This window comes from Periplaneta americana, chromosome 1 (assembly GCF_040183065.1).
Source record: "Periplaneta americana isolate PAMFEO1 chromosome 1, P.americana_PAMFEO1_priV1, whole genome shotgun sequence".
NCBI classification, from domain to species: Eukaryota; Metazoa; Arthropoda; class Insecta; order Blattodea; family Blattidae; genus Periplaneta; species Periplaneta americana.
In genome coordinates this window covers 145,318,153-145,338,611 of record NC_091117.1, presented here as the reverse complement: position 1 = coordinate 145,338,611, position 20,459 = coordinate 145,318,153, and the positions used below count along the sequence as shown (strand labels likewise).

The window sequence follows — 20,459 nt, the reverse complement described above, 5'->3', positions numbered from 1 at the left end:
AAATTAAACATATTTTTTGTTAAAAGATAAATAATGGGTGATTCTTAGCCAGGGTTTTTGAGTAATTATATGAAATGTACTTCAGACTTTTCTAGTATTGATGCCTTGTAACATTTTATCTAAAGTCATATGTATTTACCTAAAATGTGTGTGAAATAGATTTTAGACTATAATTCGTTTGAGAAACATCTCTTTTGAGTGCCCAGTAGTAGTCTGACAGAATATTTGGCTCCATTTTTCCTGGCAGCGCCTTTCCATTTCAGAAAAATCCTGATGAAAAGTTCCCCATGTTCGTCGCTCACTACCCGAAGGTTTTGAGGAAAGAAAAAATATATGAGAATCCAAGAAGTTATTTTGAGAGACACATGACATTCCATCACGTTATAGTTCTGAATCAGCTCGCTGACAAGTTTTCTATATCTTCAGATGTGTGGTTCCTAGAAAGTAACAGTCTATTAAATGATCCTTAAGTTCCCGGCATATCATTGGAACTGAAAAAAGCATGTGATAGGATCCTTTTAGCCAACCAGTTAATAGAATTACATGGAGCACAAGAGGCTTCAGGGGCCCAGTTTCTGTCTTCATCTATTTTGCAATCAAAAGAACACTCGTAAGCTCCTTTAACTAGTGTAGTAAAATTTACCTGTGTGCTTTCAAAGTTAATTAACCATAAACGCAACAAAAATTGTTTGTGATTTATACGGTACTTCGAGGTATGTTTCATTTTTTAAGATACTTTTACCACACTTAAAATTAGAACAAAGAAATCACGGATTAAGAAAATTGTTTCATGAATGTAAGTTCCAACTCAACTGAGAATTAATACTAACTCTCGCAGTCTTATAAGGAATAAAATTAATTTTTATGAATTCTGACTTCATAGGCAACAGTGATCTGAAGTTAGGCCTATAGGTCAATTGTTAAAGCAATAAAATGAAATATTTTAATTTAAAAAAAAATGGTGGGTGATAGAAAAATTCTGACTTCGTTTTTGGAATCAACAGATGACATTACATAAGAAATAGCAGAAATTGTACATTTAACAAAATAATTGTACCAGTATTATTATTGTTAAGTATATGATTATTGATTGGGACGCTTATTTCGTATGTAAAAATCTTTTTAATCGGTTTTTAATGACACTGTATAAATTTCGAGGTAACTTAACATCAGTACCGACAGTAATAGCGAATTGGTATTTTTGCGAGATGATACCGATTATTCGTCATGGACTTCCTGACATTTGCCTACCAGTTGGAGAAAACCTAGGAAAAACACCCAACCATGTAAACAGCCTAAGCGGGAATGGAACACACACCCGAGTGCAGCCTGAATCAGGAGACTAGCTCTTTACTCCTAAGTTACGTCGGTGGCCGGAAAGATTCTTGAACCAAAAATGTACAGCCCAAATATGAGTTGCTTAGTTTCTTAGTAGCAAATGAGTTCATTACAAAGTGTGAAATATTAAATATTTATTCTGGTTTCAAATATGTACAAAATAAAATTGTAATTAACTTGCTACAAAAGACACTAAGAAAGTTTGTCGAAGGCACTACGGAAACATGACGTCTTTCACTTTACAAATATTTAAATACATCAGACAGTTAACTACTCTCTTTTTCAGGTAGTAGTTCCAGGGATAAGAACGTTATCTATATAAGAATTCTGTTTCCTAATATATGCTTTTCTAATAAATTATTACCTGTCGACTTTCTGTACCTCGCGTAATGGATTACAACAAGCTGTTCTCTTGCAGACTGCTATGAGCGTGTGGCGATTGGGCAGCGCTTGAAATCTTCAGACGTACTGAGGACTATCATGACACAACAAGTGAAGGAATGTGAGAAAGAGTGCGATCTGGACCTGGACAAGTGCAGCTCTTATGACTTTGGGTAAGAAAACGATCTACACAATTATTAATTCATAAGTGACCAATAAACTACGCGTAACGTCTATACATTTTCAAGAGCTCTACCGAAGCATAGGCCTTCAACACATTGTGTACCGTGATGGATATTTTCTTCATGCTATTAAAAGAATAATTTTATTGATGACATATAAATGGTAGGCCTATTACATTTTCATTATACATTTTACTCAACAACTAATAAAATTGTTACTTTACGTAACTTAGTGTGAAATAAGTTGTACGCAATTTCTGTATAACACGTACCTCTCTCATCGAAAATTCTCAAGCCTTTCACCGTTTTAAGAGATGCATTTCAGTTCTAGTTACAAAATTTAGAGTTCAGCACCTGTAAAATAATATTTACCCATAGGAAGTAATCAACGCACACTGCTCATGATTCAATGAGCTGCCTGCGAAACATGTTTCCAGGACAAATAATTTCACGATTTGGAGACACTGCCTGGCCGCCAAGATCTCCTGACCTGACTGCAGCTGATTACTTCCTATGGGGTTATCTCAAAAGTAGGGTGTATCGCAACAAGCCTCGCACCATCGTCCAGTTGAAACAAAACATAAGGAACGAAATTAGTGTCATCGAACCTGTTTTGTTGGGGCGAGTTATGTAGAACTTTCATAGCAGATTGCAGGAATGTATTCGTTGACGTGGAGGCTACTTACGAAATGTAGTTTTTAAAAAGTAATTGGACATTAATAAATTTCATTTTACTAGATTACTTCCGGTATATGTGTTTTCTTTTAATTTGTCCTGAGTGTCCCACAACAGGGCTGTAAAAACCGTCATATCCCACTACCGCACCCTATATATGACACGTTATGAGAGTATTCAGTACTTTCAGGTGGAGGAATATAACATATCTGGCTTTAACAGTTTCAGAAATATTACACGTGCTGGTAGCAATTAATGACATGTATATGACATGTTATACTCTGGCAAGGAATTCATTATGTTTTGATAACATAGTCGTGTCTTACTGATTATTTTCAATCATTATTAGTAAGGTTCATGTTTTTTTACTTGGTTATTTAGCAACGCTGTATCAACTACGAGGTTATTTAGCGTCGATGGGATTGGTGATAGCGAGATGGTATTTGGCAAGATGAGGCCGAGGATTCGCCATAGATTACCTGACATTTTCCTTACGGTTGAGGAAAACCTCGGAAAAACCCAACGAGGTAATCAGCCCAAGCGGGAATCGAACCCGCGTCCCAATACAACTCCGGAACGGTAGGCAAGAGCCTTAGCCGACAAAGCTACGTCGGTGGCTAAGTTTCATGTTAGTTCTCTGATTTAACATAGGCTACTCCTCTTCAATGAACATCAAATACCTGTATTATTGGTTAATGAGAGTGCGCGAAGACAAATATTTCGCTTTCAAAAAAGATATTTCTATAATCTGTTGCTCCATCATTCCATAGCTTTCCCCAATCTCTCTGGCGATATACGAAGAATGTTGGTCTAGGGACGAGTGGGAATGGCTCCTCGAAACCTGGATAACAGCTAACCTTAGTGTAGTCAGTCGGTGTGGGCTGGGAATATGCTTAGTTTGAGAGTAATAGTAATAGATTTTCTTGATCGCAGCGCTGGGTCGTAGTGTCCCCCTTCCAAATGCAATAAAATATAATACAAAAACACCAGAGAAACACTGTCATTCACTTTGACATAAGGTACACTCGTTAGTGTTTGATAGCGTTAACAAAATCGTAAATATATTAATGTTCACTGCTACATTAAGAGGAAAAGCTTTATGAAACGCCTCGCATGCAATTTTGTCGGTCTTTCAGACATAACTGTACTTTCAGCCCACATTTCGAAATGAAATAATGCATCGGGTTCTATAAAGTTTGTTACTAAATAATTTGCCAAGTTTATCAGATATACGGATACTAAGAGGAAAGCAGAAAATAGGAAAGATTTGAGAATGCTGGGTTTGCAGTAAAATAACTGCCCTTGGGCAGAACACAATCTATGTATGTATGTATGTATGTATGTATGTATGTATGTATGTATGTATGTATGTATGTATGTATGTATGCATGCATGCATGTATGTTTGTATGTATGTAAGATCCGTCTCCTCTATTCCTTTCGGTAGTCATAATTATTCGTAATATGCTTTAATATCTGTTGGGATAGCATTTATATTTTGTTCTGTCTTACAGAATCGGACATCAAGGCAATGGAACCTGCAATCTTTCACCAAAAATCCCTCCAAGATCTGGAACTCTGGTAGAGGACCCGGACTACGATGTATACGTTAAGAGACAGGAGTGCCGCTATGTGGAATTACCTCCTCCTAGTTACCCCACCATCACGGATAATACCCACAGCTCGGGCGACGTACATGATGGTGAGTGCAAATATGTACGGTATAACCTCTGATCACATATAAAAGGTTTATCAGCCAAATGGACTTTCAAGACAACCATTTTTATCAATTTCACTATGCTGCCATCTAGCGACTGCAAAAGCAGTCACGTTATAATCCTTATGGAATTGCATGGAGTAACTATACTTCTATCTAGCGGAACATGGGAATGGCAATCTGATATATCTGTGATCAGGGGTATAACCAAACCGTTGTAACTATGCACTTGATAGTTGTTATTTGCGATGGCAACCATTCTCATGAAAATTGAAGAACGCTATGCGGTAGCCTTCTGAACCAATCATAATGGAACATATTCTATCAGCTGCTGCTGCTACATGGAGACCTGTTGTGTTATCGATTTGCTACATTCTGTATTGCATTGTGTTACTACCACATACACAATGTGTGTGTTGGTGTTATAAATAATTTGTAGCGCCTCTGGGAAAGGTCGCAAAAAAGAAAAACATCGTTCGGAGAATAACTCAAGGAGTAAGAATCTATACTAATAATAAATCTGTAGCCGAAATTTTTCTGGTAATTTTCGATTTTCCAAAAATAATTGGTCCTAACATATATAATTAACCACCCTGAAACCGAAAATCGCTTTTTTGAAATTTTTGTTTGTATGTCTGTCTGTCTGTCTGTCTGTCTGTATGTTTGTTACCTTTTCACGCGATAATGGCTGAACGGATTTCGATGAAAATTGGAAAATAAATTAAGTTCGTTGTAACTTAAATTTTAGGCTATATGGCATTCAAAATACATTATTTAAAAGGGGGGTTATAAGGGAGTCTGAATTAAATAAATCGAAATATCTCGCTGATTATTGATTTTTGTGAAAAATGTTACATAACAAAAGTTTCTTTAAAAATAATTGGCGATAAGTTTTATTCCTTGAAAAATTGTGATAGGACTGATATTTAATGAGATAAATGAGTTTTAAAATTAAAATTGTAATGAATTAAAAAACAAATGACTTCGTCTATAAGGGGCCTTGGACAGCAACAATCGAAAGGTATGAAAGATAGCCTACAGAGAATGTTTCTGTGTTTGTATGAAATAATATCGGAAGCTAAATTAACCGATTTGTATAATTAATTATTATTTCACCATTGGAAAGTGTAGTTTCTCTAGATGGACATAATGCTATAATGTTATTACAGTAACTTCTGATATAATATAATTATAATATAATATAATATAATATAGTATAATATAATATAATATAATATAATATAATATAATATAAAATAATATAATATAATATAATTTAATTTAAGTTATTTGAAGGGTTCAGAACCATAGTGCGCCAAGCGCCATTTACTGAATACGTAGAAAACAAGGGTTAAAATTAAGTTATTACCATAATTCAATGGAAACCTATAACAAGTAAAATAAAGTATACACATTAAATCTAAATGATGTCAATCTTCTTTAAACTATGGTTGCATGTAATAAAAATTAAGAAACATGTTAAAGGAATTGTCATTGCACCAAATGAGTGTCTCTGGACCAAAATGATCGCATTTTAATTATTTGGATGCAATTTAAATTAAGTAACATATTAAACGATTTATCCTTCTATCAAACACGAATGTTCCCTGGATCAAATGTCCTATTTTAATTATGTAATTACTTTATATTTATTTATAACGGGTGCAGCGGAGCGCACGGGTACGGCTAGTCCTTGAATAAAGATGTAGCATTGAAATAGCAGTCGGTCGTCAGAAGGACTCTATAACAATGTGTGTAGTGGACTCTTTTGCAATGTCGCTATCAACATTACATAAAGCTGTCATATTAGGGCATATCGATTTTTTCAACTTTCAAATTCTAAAAATGTGGAGTGCTAAAAAGTTGTGACTTGACATGAGTATTCGAAAGCTATTTTATTGTTTTTTCAATGTAGTATAATAATAATAATAATAATAATAATAATAATTTATTTAACCTGGCAGAGTTAAGGCCATACGGCCTTCTCTAACACTCAACCAGGAGTAAAGACTGCGTTACAAAAACACTACAAATTTACAAATTACACTACAATTTTACACACAAAACTGAATAAGATAATAATAATAATAATAATAATAATAATAATAATAATAATAATAATGATAATAATAAATAAACAACAAATAAGAAGAAATCAGACATAATATATAACATACAGAAAGAAAGAAAAAAGCATAATAATATGTGAACAGCAGGTCAAAATAAATGAGGCATACAAAAAAAAGACAATTATTCATAATAATAATAATAATAATAATAATAATAATAATAATAATAATAATAATAATAATAAAAAATAAGAATAGTAATAATGATAATAATAATAATAATACTAATAGTAGTAATAAAATAGTGCAGTACAAAGTATACAGTGAATACAATATTTCTAAGTACACACAATAAGGAAAATTAAGATTATATATAGCTCAACTTATCACATTAGAGATATAACATTATCGGAAAATATGAAAACAAAAATATAAAATAAGTTGAATATCATTAGAACATAAAAAAATGTGAATACGTGGAAACATGCATAATAGTAAGTTAGTTTGGCAACTCGTCATAAGATAATTTTCTAACTTGGATTTGAAAGAATTCAATGTTCGGCAGCCCTTGACTTCAGGCGGCAGAGAGTTCCAGTGACGAGAGGTAGCAACAGTGAAGGATGAGGAATACAGAGACGATGCGTGAAGTGGAATTTCTAGCGTGTTATCGCGTTGTGATCGAGTATTAATATTATGATAGCGAGAGAGAGTATGAAATCGAGCGAATAAATAATAGGGGGATGAAGAGTACATAATTCGATATAAGAGAGAAAGTGAGTGCAGATTTCTCCTCTCATGTAACCTAAGCCATGATAACTTCTTGAAAGAAGGTGAGATATGATCATAGTATCGAACATTACAAATGAAGCGGACGCACGCGTTATGAACACGCTGTAGTTTCTGAGCGGAATCAATCCTGAGATCACTGAACAAAACGTCGCAATAATCGAAGTGAGGTAGAATGAGTGTCTGTACCAGCGTCTGTTTTAATTTAGATGGATAATGATACAATCTTTTTAGTGAATGGAGAATAGAGAATGCCTTCTTACATGTATATTTAATATGCGTATCCCAATTGAGATTATGGTCTTGCTTACTAAATAACTACACGAAAATTAGTTTTTTTGTCAAATTTCCAATAATTTATAATTAGTGCTGTTTAAAACTTGTTATGAAAAACGTGTGTGAAATTGCTTAGAATCATTAAAACTAATTGTCAAGTACTTGTAATTTTATTTTATAATAATATAAATTTTTCTTAATTTCTTTTGTACTCTTATGTTGAATAATTTCCATAATTTTTAATAATTTACTTCTGTCAGTACTAGAATGGCATCTAGAAAAATAACAAGACTGGGGACATTCACACGTATGAGCAGTCTACTTAGAAGTGGTAAAGAGTTATTGCCCTCTAAGTTCAAAATTCTGCGACATATTCTGAGATATGGGCTACTAATAATAAAACGAAGTGGTGAGGATGTCCGAAATAACTCAGTAGCCAGATAATGGAATTCTGACTTTCCTTTATTTCTAAATCAATCCATTCTAATGACTTTCTTCAGTCCTTAAAATTCTATCGCTCTCAGCAGGGTTTGAACCAGCGAATTACGAATCCAATGCCACTTATGTTAGCCTATAGATTACTGTATAATTATTGTAGCTTAAAGGATAGAAAGAGATTTATTCTACAACCGTAGCCAGGACGTGGTCTTCTTTTATCAATTCAAATTTACTTCACGGTCATAAAATATGGGCAGTTTTTAATTATTATGAACGGCAGAGTATAATACTTAAATAAGTGTAATCAGTGTACTCTACTCAATCCACAAACCGGAGCGAGTTCAATCCGAAATATCGGTTAACAGAAAACGTTTCAGTCGACAAATTCAAATTGGACTTCGTTTACTAAACTGTAGGCCTACTTTAATGACCATTTTGAACTTGTCAAACTAGGCTAGTCAGTTCTCTGTGTTATTTGTAAGACGTGTGATACAAAATATATACTGTGTATGCAGTTTTGTGTTTAATATCAGTGTTTCATTGTTTCATACTGCTCCTATAACACCGGTAGGCCTACAATTTATTTTCGTAAATGATCGGTTATCCGAACACCCCCTTCCCCAATTGTTTCGGATAATCGATGCTCTACTGTATGTGTAAACTAATGTTAAGCATGATTGAAAGTAGGCCTACTTTTCAAGAAAAATGTTATTTACTACCTGTTCCACTTCACATTACCTCTCGGAGTGATGTCGCTACCGTCTCTGTTTACATCAGAACTACGGTAATTGTGGGCAGCAAGCGGAGTTACGGGGGTAGGAAACATGGTACAGTACATGTTGCAATGTTATATACAGTATGTAGGTTCTCGCATACCATGCAACAGTAGGATGGAAGCGATCATAGTATAACAGGATTCCTTGACATCTGTAGTATCTGTCAAAGTCATCTAGCTCTGCTACTTTCGTGCGTCTTGGGTTTTTACCGGGAGTTTATATTTGAATTCCTAGTTTTTCTGCTCTTTCACACTCTTTCCCAATTGTTTTTATTGTTTTTTTCGCTTACCCCAACGGCTTTTGCTGCTCTTTTTACTGCTTTTGCTAAAGGTAGAATGAGAGCCGCCCTTTTTTCTTCTCTACAAAATTTCAATACGTTATAAATTATCTTCCTGCTTTGAGAATTGTACACTTTCGGGGATGGTTTCTAGGAGTTTCCATATTTTGTCACAATTGCAATCCTTCCCTGAAAATTCCACACAGTACATTAGGCTATCTTATGGATTCGGTTATATAAAACCTAAACTGAACTTGATTGAATTCACAGTGTATTCAATGATACTACAACTAAATAAATCACTAATGCAGTATTAGAATGCGTCAACGGCATGTAAACACGAAACGTTTCATTCAATACACAGCATATTAAAATATATTACAACTAAATGAATCACTAATGCAGTATTAAAATGCTTCAGTGGAGTATAAATACGTACCGTTCGATTCAATGCACAGTATATTCAATGATAATACAACTAAATAATTCACTAATGCAGTATTAAAATGCTTCAACGGATTGTAGACACGTCCCTCACACTGCTCTAGTCTAGACTGATAGACTAATATTCTCTCGCGACTGTACAGTGTATGACGTAACGGATGGTTCACGATGACGCCGCGGGTAACGTGAGCTGAAACGGGTAGTATGTAGGGTAATTTAATGTTCATAATACTGCAAGTATCAGGAAATTTGTAACAAAATTTAGAATTAGTAACTGGATTTCTACATGTTATTGTATATAACATTAATTTTGCATTTCGTAACCTAACTGATATTTTTACAAATAATAACCCAAACCTTCGTACTTCCTCGAAATATTCACCGAAACCATGACAAAATAAGCACCGAAAGAGAAGTAAAATAATCACCACAAAATTAGATCCCTATCTATTACAGACAGCCATGGGTCTACATATTATTTTAAATCCAAGGTTTTCAGATGGAAAGGCCTTCATCTATGCATATGCATGATGAAAGAACATGCAGAAAGGATGTTAATGAAATTGTTTCTTTACTCATAAATGTCTTTGTCTGATCCATGTACAGGACAAAACAGCAACCGTATAAGGGTTCAGTTTTGGTACACATTGAGGCAGACTGGTTGTTTCTCTCTGATTCGGCATGTTCCCAACACGTGGCCGTTCATATACGGCCTACAACCGAGTGTGCTTCATTAGAGCTTCCAAAAAGAAAATAAAGATACAGTTTACACAATAAAAGCAATGATATGAGTCTTTGTGTCGAACCCGAAAAAAAAAACAAGCATACGTAGAAGTCGTCAGCCAAGATAAGTTTTTCAACTTCCAAGGGCATTTGAATCAGTTTTTCAAGATGACAGTTACTTGTAAAGGTCGGAAGTGAGCAGTTTCATCATACAAAGTTCTTGAATTTAATGCACAATCAAAACGTGTTACTGCTTCAGAAGCAAGCAGTGGCATTATGACTAATGACTTTTCATTAGTGGAGATTGCATCCCGCCCAACATGACTTTGAGTTTCACTTTGAGATTGGTTGTTTCTTGCATTAAGCTACAAAAATATGCACTGTTTTAATAATCAATCGGTAATAACTTTTCAAAAATGGAGAGCTTAATATATTATTGCACACTACTAGCACATTAGGCGCATTCTATAAATGTGATCCTTTTTTTATCAATCATGTGAGTTGTTTTTATTCATGACGGCCATTTTGGTACTATTCAACAGGAGTAGGGTACGTGTCAGCACTGGATTTCCTCTCCTCCCTTCCTCATCTTAATCATTCATTCCATACACTGCGCTTGCACGAACACTTACACATAAACTCACCTTTGTACACGACATAACTCTTCACAAACCCACATCATGTACAGCGTGGCCCGCCGAATTGGTGTGCAACTAGAAAATTGGTCACAGTCCTGCGATCTATCCGCAATATGCGGAATCCGAATCACGTGAAGTGAAATGCATGCATGCATGCATGCATACATACATACATACATACATACATACATACATACATACATACATACATACATACATACATACATACATACATACATACATACATACATACATACATACATACATACATACATACATACATACATACATAACTCATTGTATTAAAATAAGTACTTTACTGAGGGGCCCCGTTTTTCTTTAAACTTCTGCTCAAGCTTTATTTGTTGTTTTTATCAGGAAATTCTGCCAAATGAAAATTCTTTCTCTACCTCGAGAACTAATTTCAATTCCACAGATATGAAAAAATTACAAATAATCACAACCCCACTCGGTAAATTCCGCTTGCAGAGTAAGAAATGTGCAGCTAATTACATGCCGAAAACATTATTGTGTCGGTACTGAGCCGCTCCGACCCTCCTGAGTGCAATAGTACAGTAGATGAGTAGAACCTCGATAATCTGAACGCACTGCCGAATGTATGTACAATATCGGAGAGCACAGAAAACGAGAGAATACTAGAAAAGAAAATCCAATATAGCTCCCTCCTTTACCCGCAATGGTGTGTAAATCGGAAACATACATACATACATACATACATACATACATACATACATACATACATACATACATACATACATACATAATGTTTTGCCAAATGGCAGGTCTTTCACTACAAACCCAGCATCCTCCAATCTTTCCTATTTTCTGCCTTCCTCTTAGTCTCCGCATATGATCCATATACCTTAATGTCATCTATCATCTGATATCTTCTTCTGCCTCGAACTCTTCTTCCGTTCACCATTCCTTCCAGTGCATCCTTCAGTAGGTAGTTTCTTCTCAGTCTGTGACCCAACCAATTCCTTTTTCGCTTTCTGATCAGTTTCAGCATCATTCTTTCTTCACTCACGCTTTCCAACACAGCTTCATTTCTTATTCCGTCTGTCCATTTCACACGTTCCATCCTTCCCAATATCCACATTTAAAATGCTTCTAGTTGCTTCTCTTCACTCTGTCATAATATTCATCTTTCTACTAGTTCTACTGCCTTATTTGGAATTCGCACGTTTACCTTCTTTATTTTTATTCCCATAACCATGGCCTTAATCTTGTTTGCATTTATCTTCATCCCATATTCCTCACAGCTGTCATTTAACTCCAGTAGCATATCCCTTAATAACATCTCTTCGTCTGCTCACAACGCCATATCATCTTTATTCTTCTTCCTCCTAATATCACCCCTCCTATTAACCTGGCTATACCTTTGGATTAATGATTGAGAACCGGGAACAGTGTTTGCTACCCCCTTCCACGACTGGAGTTTGACGATACTAGTGTAAAATACAACACAAATAACTTTACTGGGTATAGAAGGGAAGAAAAGTAGTGCATCCATTTACGTAAACTGGGAAATGTTACGATTTTGAGGTCGATCATTTTCGTCGGGTTATTATTTAATCAAAATACAGTACAGTATTAACAGTAAGTGTTTTTACTCACTAAATGAACTATCAAATCGGACGTATTTATTATGCACTGTATAATATACTGTCTACAGCACATTAGCGTACAGTAATTACAGAGCATTTAAATTTTAAAAATAATCAAAATATGGATATTTAAACAAATTATTGAAAATGGTGGTCGTTCATTTCGATACAGGCTTCAATTCTTTTGTGCATATCATCAAAAACGTTTTCAAGCAAATCTTCTGAAATTGAATGTATGATTTCTTGAATGTAATTATTTAATTCTTCTATTGTTGTAGGGTGTTTAACAAACACAACTGTATCACAGTAACCCCTAAGAAATAAAGAAATAATGCAAAGCACTCAAATCAGGCGACCTGTTGAAATAATTCTGTACCTACTCTATAACAGTGTACCTTACATACTGTCAATTCAATCTTCACTTCTGCCCGATCTGTATAGATAAATTTACTCAGATATGCTATCTACTGTCCGTCCGTGTGGTTATGTAGGAAGGTCTTGGAAAGGGGGGAAATCACACACTTACTTAACGAGGCTCTTTTATTTAAATTATTTAAATAGTTGTAAAATATTACGTACAAGTTCAATTTTTAACAGCAAAAGTTTTCAGAAAAAAGCTAATACAGCTCAGCCACTAGCCTTTACAGAGGAGCCAGCAGAAACGGGTGGGGGAAACCTGAATGCGACGTAACTAAATGTCTGTGCGAAAATATGATTCAACAGTGAATGAATGCTCTTTCGTCACTGGAAAATGAGACCATATTTCTGGAACGTATACTCACTCAGTCTGTACTGTTTACTAGTTTAGGAGTTTGACTGATTTGGTTGTGTGTGGAAGTTTGCTACTAGAAGGAGTGGGAGTGAAGTACATTCAAAAACTCAGGTACAATAAAAATTGAAGCAAAAATAAAATGATGCCCCTGTATGAGTCACCTGCAATCGAAATGCACATTCACCAAATTATGAAATAAGGGATTAAGGTATGTTTCTGTGCATAATTTTGCAGGGAATGTGATAGCCTGCTCGTCTGGAGTTAAACTGGGAATTATCTGCCTTAACTTTAGTGGTAAAATCACCGTGTGGAATCTAACTGCACTAGTTTTTCGTACTTTCTGATAAATCAGATTTTTAGATAAAGTGCAGTTTGATTCTAGGCGACTCATATTGGATAATCCGAACGAACTGACAATCCGAACTATCCCAGGTCCCAATTATTTCGAATTATCGAAGTTCTACTGTACTCTTACTACTACAGCATTACTGCTGCTGCTGCTAATAATAATAATAATAATAATAATAATAATAATAATAATAATAATAATAATAATAATAATAATAAACATATTCCGTCTACAAGACATGGCAACGCTGATCTCCAACAACTGTGGTTGATTCCACTCTAGCATGTACTCAAAGACTGGCCATAAATCGAAGCTAAAAGGCTGTTATGTTTACCGGTAACAATTACATTTATAGCCTCGAAAACAACTTAAGTGTTTACTTAAACTTTAAGGGTGTCATGTACTTGTCACGTGTGAAGATGTTACGGTACTGTTGTCACAAGGTTCTTCCCATTCTACCGCTAACGAAAGTTTGACTGCTACAGACATCTAGTGGTAGCAATCAAAACATTCTTTAGTAGTGTGTTGCAATTCAAGCAACAGATGGCGCAGGTGGCACCTTTCATCCAGAGTTTTCATCTACAGTGACTGTACAGTCACTGTACTTTCATCTATAGCCACTGTACTTACATCGTTGTTCAGTTTTTTTATGTGTAGGCAAAAACCTAGTGGTTTTGACACTACTTCTTTATCAATTAAACATTAAAAAAATACACCAGAGCTTTCCAAGAGGTGTCGCCTGAAGGTTTATGGGGTGTCGCGAATTGTCTGGTATATTTCACTATTTTGAGCTATTAAATCATGATAACTTAATGCAAGAACTTCAAATAGAACCCATTATGCAGTTCATCAGCAAATATCAACTTCAGTGGAAGGGTCATCTCGAAAGAATGGATCGATGCAGAATTCCAAAAGCACTGTTTCATTACCATCCGCATGGCAAAAGATCTCTAGGTCGTCCGAAGAAGAGATGGACTGAAAATTCTAGTTTGAGACCGTAACAGGCCACTCGGCCTAATACTTGTTAGGAAGACGACGACGACATAATTTCCAAAAGCACTGTTTCATTACCATCCGCATGGCAAAAGATCTCTAGGTCGTCCGAAGAAGAGATGGACTGAAAATTCTAGTTTGAGACCGTAACAGGCCACTCGGCCTAATACTTGTTAGGAAGACGACGACGAAATCATGATAACTGAAATGAAATAAGAAAATCGCTTATCACCCCTTGCTTACCTAGCTGCCTTGTAGATACGTGTCCTTGATAGACGCACAGATGTGCGTATAGTGGTAGTATACAAATAAGTTATAATTCTAGTCTGTAAGGTAAGGATGAGATAAAATATCTGCCTTACGAGACAAGTTAGCAATTTGGTCCCGGATGGCAGCTATAAAAATGTTCCCAAATATATCTCACTGTGATTCGAAGATCGAACTAAAGGATTCAATTTACTCACAGATAAACTTGAAAGTTTTGGGGGAAGTTGCCGAAGCAGGAATGGTATATGGATTTCTGTTGGCTTAGGGACCGGTCGTTAGGGAGTCATGTGGTTTGGTTGGTGAGCGTAGAGGATCTATGACACGCAACTCATTCCATATCTGTATCGAGAGTTAGTGCAATAGATCTCAACAGGTCGCAGTTCTGGGCCATCCGCGCCCCCTCACTTAAATTCCATTCCATTACATACTTCCCAGATCTGAACACAAAAGCTTATGACTGGATAAGAAATCCATTTTTGTCATCTGGAATTAGTGGACTTTCTTTAGCAGAAGAATTGGCAGAGATTAAAAATGATAGGAACTTGAAGTTAAAACACCAAAGAGATGATTTGAACAGATTCTGAATTTCACTTGAAGATTTTCTGCATCTTCCTAAACGGACTATTGTGAATTTGTTGCAGTTTTCAACCACATATTATTGCGAATTGGGATTTTCTATGATGACCAATATCAAAACAGTGAAACGTGGCAATTTAAAAATGCTGGATGAAGAAATGCGAGTGAATTTATACGATATTCGTCCAAACATAAAATACATTTGTAAGATTCGCAAGCACATGTGAGCCACTGAAAAACTAAAATCAAGGGTGTATATAAAATATGTGATTCTTTTGCTCATCTTAGAACTCTATGTAAATGTTTATTTCGCCGCATATAATATGTTAACAATACTGGAAATATGTGTGTTAATTTTATTCATTTTATGAAGGGTGTACAAGTAGCCTATTAATGTATGAAATACTTTCATTTGAGGGATAAGGTGACGCACTAAATTTTTATAGTTTGCTAGGGTGTTTCCATATTAAAAAAGTTTGGAAAGCACTGATCTACACTGTACTTCCATCTATAGTGACTCTATCCTTCCATCCAGAACAAAGAGAACAGTCTATTCTTTATTCTTTGATCCAGAGTCCGTGGATATACACGAACTCTGTTTCCAACTATTCGTGGATTAAACCCAGGAAGTCCCATACAGTTTTAAATCATAGTGATAGTAAAGGTTGAAGACGATTGTTTTCTGATTATTCATTTATTTAGCTGGTAATAAATTCATTCATTTATTTATTTACTTGTTGCTCACTAATTTATCTATCTGCTTGTTATTCGTTTATCTATGCATCTATTAATTTACTCATTCAGTTATAATTTTCTGTAGCCACTTAAGTCACTACTTCCCGCATAAGCTGACTCAGCTTATGTAGAAGGGGGTGGTGATTATTATTATTATTATCATTATTATTATTATTATTATTATTATTATTATTATTATTATTATTATTATTATTATTATTTAGTAGTAGGAATAGCAGTAGTTGCAGTAATTTGATATTTATTTATATTTAAATTCCTTTGTTTAAATAATTTATAGATTAATTTGTTCATGCACTTTCTTCTTTAATCTGTTGATTTATTTTATTAACGTGTCATATATATTTCTCATCATTTGATTATTGTATTAGTTTTTTTTATTGATCTCAGTACTTCATTTGCATTATTCGTTTCAACTATCAATTTCATATTGAATGGCATTTATTTCTCAAGAGGTTATTTGGCATTTGTAGATAATACAATGATCCATTCGAGTAACGTTAGAATAACAAGGGCACGAAGAAGCATTCGAAAAACCTATACATTTACGTGACTAAAACAAACATCGCAGTATTTGCCGAAAATATGTCTTCTTATAAAGGAGCTGCAGTATTGTACAGAGTGATTAAATTTCTAGGGACTCAAAACTTTTCACACTAAAGGCATTATGATTTTATATATTATTATGATGTACCGAAGTACATAATGATATTTCCGTGCAGATATTCTGCGTCATCATATGATCATATGATGATATGATGATGACGTCATATGGGTGGAACTTAAACTGAGAGGATTCGATTCGACATCGGGATGGGAATCCGGTGTGGCTTAGTGGATAGAGCATCAGCACGTAGAGCTGAAAACCCGGGTTCAAATCCCGGTGCCGGAGAGAATTTTTCTCCGTTTCACTCATCTTTCATTATATTACGATTTTAGTTTGGAAATAAAAGTAACATAGTTCTTATAATTTAGACCACCTTCACCTTCTACTTATTTCTACATTACTATTTTGACTATAACTTGGAATACATATGTTACATTATTTCACTTGATCGGGTACGTAAACTCTTAAAACACATGTGTATGGGCAAGAGAAAATCTTCACTACATACATGCAGAGCCTTTGCTTCGAAGAAAAGCGGCGCAGCCTATGCCATAGTATGAATTGTCTCGTAGCCGAGTATTTGATACAATTCCTACTTTAAACTTAATGATACCACAGAAATGTACCTCCATGATAATAATAATTTTTAATCTTCCTTAACTAGGTTGAGGTTGCCAAAGACAAAGAATGTTAAAAAGTAGCATTTAAGGTGTGACATTTAAATTCCTTATAAAAATGGTTTACATAAATTGAAGTTTCAATTATAGCAATTAAATAACTTACAAATAATGAAGATCATGAAATTTTGCAGTAAAGTAAGAAGATGAAATATTTTTAAATAAATAATAAATTGAAAAAAAAATTAAATTATAATATGAATTGAAATATAAGTGTGGTCGTAAAATCTGCAGAGAACCCTTCAAAGCTAGCAAAGAAATTTTTTTATGGTTGTTGCTGGAATTCCAAATTTACGACAGAATGACACGAATTGTTTTGTTATGGTCTCTTTTGCGTCCACCACTAAACCAATGACTTCTATATATCTGAGTTTATACGATGTTTTGTAATAAGGGACAGTCGTTTCATAAATTGCTCTTTTCTCTTGATTAACAGTGAATTTGTATATGAGTCAATAGACTATGAAGTTACTCATAGTGTTATTCCAGCATGGTGGTGCAACGTATCAAACCTCAAATGAAAGCATAAGAGGACTTCAACGTTGTTGTTTTTTCCGAAAATCGAATATTCTCAAAACAATTTGGCTGCCAATTTCCTAAAATTTAGGCTAACACTACCAGACTTCTACCTATTCAACCAACCTTAAGAGGAAAGACTCCAGAAATAAATCTTACTCAGTTACAGTCTTGAATGAAGTTATACGCGAAGACGTTGCAGCCATTAGTCAAGACACTTCCCAAAATGTAGGCTATTCGGAATTTTGGAACGCCGGAATGCAACGAAGTCTTCGGATGCACGATATGTGGGAGAGATCTGTTTTACAGGGTTCAGGATACACAGGGCTTTCGTTTCAAAACTTCCCAGTCTAAGTAACTAATTATTTAAATTGAATTCAATTTAAACAAAAAACACGTCAATTTAGATATTGAAGGAGGGGGCAATCTGAAACCAGTCTCAATTTTTAGATTTCACCCCGCCCACCCCCCAGCCACTCCCACTTTTAAATTTCACATGGCACCCCTATATTTTTATACTTAAATATGAAAGATCATTCAATTGTTTATACACCTCATTCATTTTGTTTTCGCATCTTTTGTTTTCTATAGTCTCCTGGCAACCTGGATTGTTGTTATTGTTGATTAGAGCTGAAGAGAATAAAGCTACAAAAACTTATTGAGCATTTCATGTAATAGTTGTGTTTGTGTATTAAATTATTTTAAAATGGTGTATACCCTTCAAGAGAGAACATAAATAATCTTTATTGATTAAATTTAGGAAATTACACAAAATAAGCTGTGTTTTAATCTACAATCAACTGATAATAACAAAAATGCAAGTTACCAGGCGATGACAGAAAACAAAAGATGCGAAAACAATTAATGAGGTGTATAAACAATTGGATGCTCTTTCATATTTAAATATAAAAATATAGGAGTGTAATTTGAATTTTCAAAGTGGGGGTGGCTGGTAGGTGGGAGGTGAAATCTAAAATGCAATTACGCCTAGTTTTAGACTTCTCCCTCAATATCTAAATTGACATGTTTTTTGTTTAAATTGAATTCAATTTAAATAATTATTTAGATTGGGAAGTTTTGAAATGAAAGCCCTATATGTATATAAATGTTTATTTCAAACTAAAAATATCAAAGGACTTAAGCGAAAAGTGTGGAGTTTCTAGCAAGCAAATAGCTCTGTAGTAGTTTGTCTACAGTCTAAACGGTGTGATTCCAAGTACGAAATAATAGAATTATATAATAAATGCTAGGGAAGAAGCGAGATGTCAAAATTACTTAAGAAAAACAATATGTACACAACAATGACATTGAATGTGGTACGCAATGACATTAATGTAAGATTAAATTGTGAACAACTTAAGACTAAATCTCAGACAGGCATTACGTCATTCTGCAAATGAGTAAGAATAGCATTTAGTACATTACGTAAGTTACTATGGAAACCTGGGAAATGCTATTATTCTTAGCTAAACACAGGCATTGTTCAAATTGCTATGGTAACGCTAAAGAGTCTTCGCATTTTGTAGACAGTGAGAAAGTTTTCGCGAAGGCGGCATTAGACATGTGAATTAATATTTATGAGAGGTCCATTACGGTACGTTTTTCTCTCTTCATTTTATTTGTACGTATGTCTCTTGTTTCTTAATAGGTTGTTAAATATTATCTCGTAATTTCTTTCTCATAAAGAAATGTACACTGCATTTAAAGCTCAACGTTCCTAATACAGTTAGAAATATGCTTTCTTTCGGTTTTATATTTCAGAACTCTCCATACCATTTCACCTACACACATACACACGTAAAAACCTTTAAAATTACATTCTTGCAATTTGTATTCAATAAGTTTCACGTAAAACATCTTGATGTCTCACTTACGAATACTCATCATTCTACATAATACATAATTATATTTTAGAAATTCCTCACGTGAATGCAACATTTTGCAAAAGAATTAAATAAATATTCAGTGTGCATAAAATTGTGTATTGAACAGAAACCTCGTATGTCTAAATATGCAATTTTACAGGAGAGCGAAAAAACACTTTAATATCTTGATAATTAAAGAATATGTGACACAAGATGATATTTAAATTTTTTCTTCTAAAGTTTGTATCCATGTCTCCACATAAGATGTGTTTACAACGATTCGGAAATACTTTTTGATAAGAATAAAGTGTAAGTTCAATTTATTATTTTTTTACTACGATATTGCTATTCAACACTATCGATATACTCTATTTGAAAATTGGTCAACACCAAACGTAACTTACACGGAGTTTGGAATAAGTGTATTTTCTCCTTTTAAGATGTTCATTTCTCTACTAAAGACTATAGATTCCATATTGCCACGTATTTACTACTTAGCTCTGAACTAAATTCAGTTTATATAGGCGTAAATCCTTTAGAAATTCTGAATTTTATAATGACCGCTTTTATTGATATCTGAACAGAGTGAACATTTTTTCTAAATAGAATTCTACATATTACCCGACCATTCTGTTTGTGGAACGACAGTTGCTTGTTCTAATACATAGCGCGCCACTGTTACGTCAGCTGTGCAGTACGATCGCTCTGTTAATCTAGTCACAGACTATCTCTCTCTT

The 20,459-nt window shown here is 34.4% G+C and overlaps 1 protein-coding gene across 3 annotated transcripts in view; it reads left to right on the top strand.

The window, feature by feature from the left end:
- The window catches only part of LOC138701803 (uncharacterized), a 208,325-nt gene that overhangs the window by 36,736 nt on the left and 151,130 nt on the right, over positions 1-20,459 (top strand). For all 3 annotated transcript variants that reach the window (XM_069829113.1, XM_069829073.1, XM_069829080.1), the window contains exons 3-4: positions 1,757-1,892; positions 4,090-4,277. In XM_069829113.1, the coding sequence (XP_069685214.1) occupies positions 1,757-1,892; positions 4,090-4,277 (324 nt within the window). The remainder of the gene's footprint in view (positions 1-1,756; positions 1,893-4,089; positions 4,278-20,459) is intronic.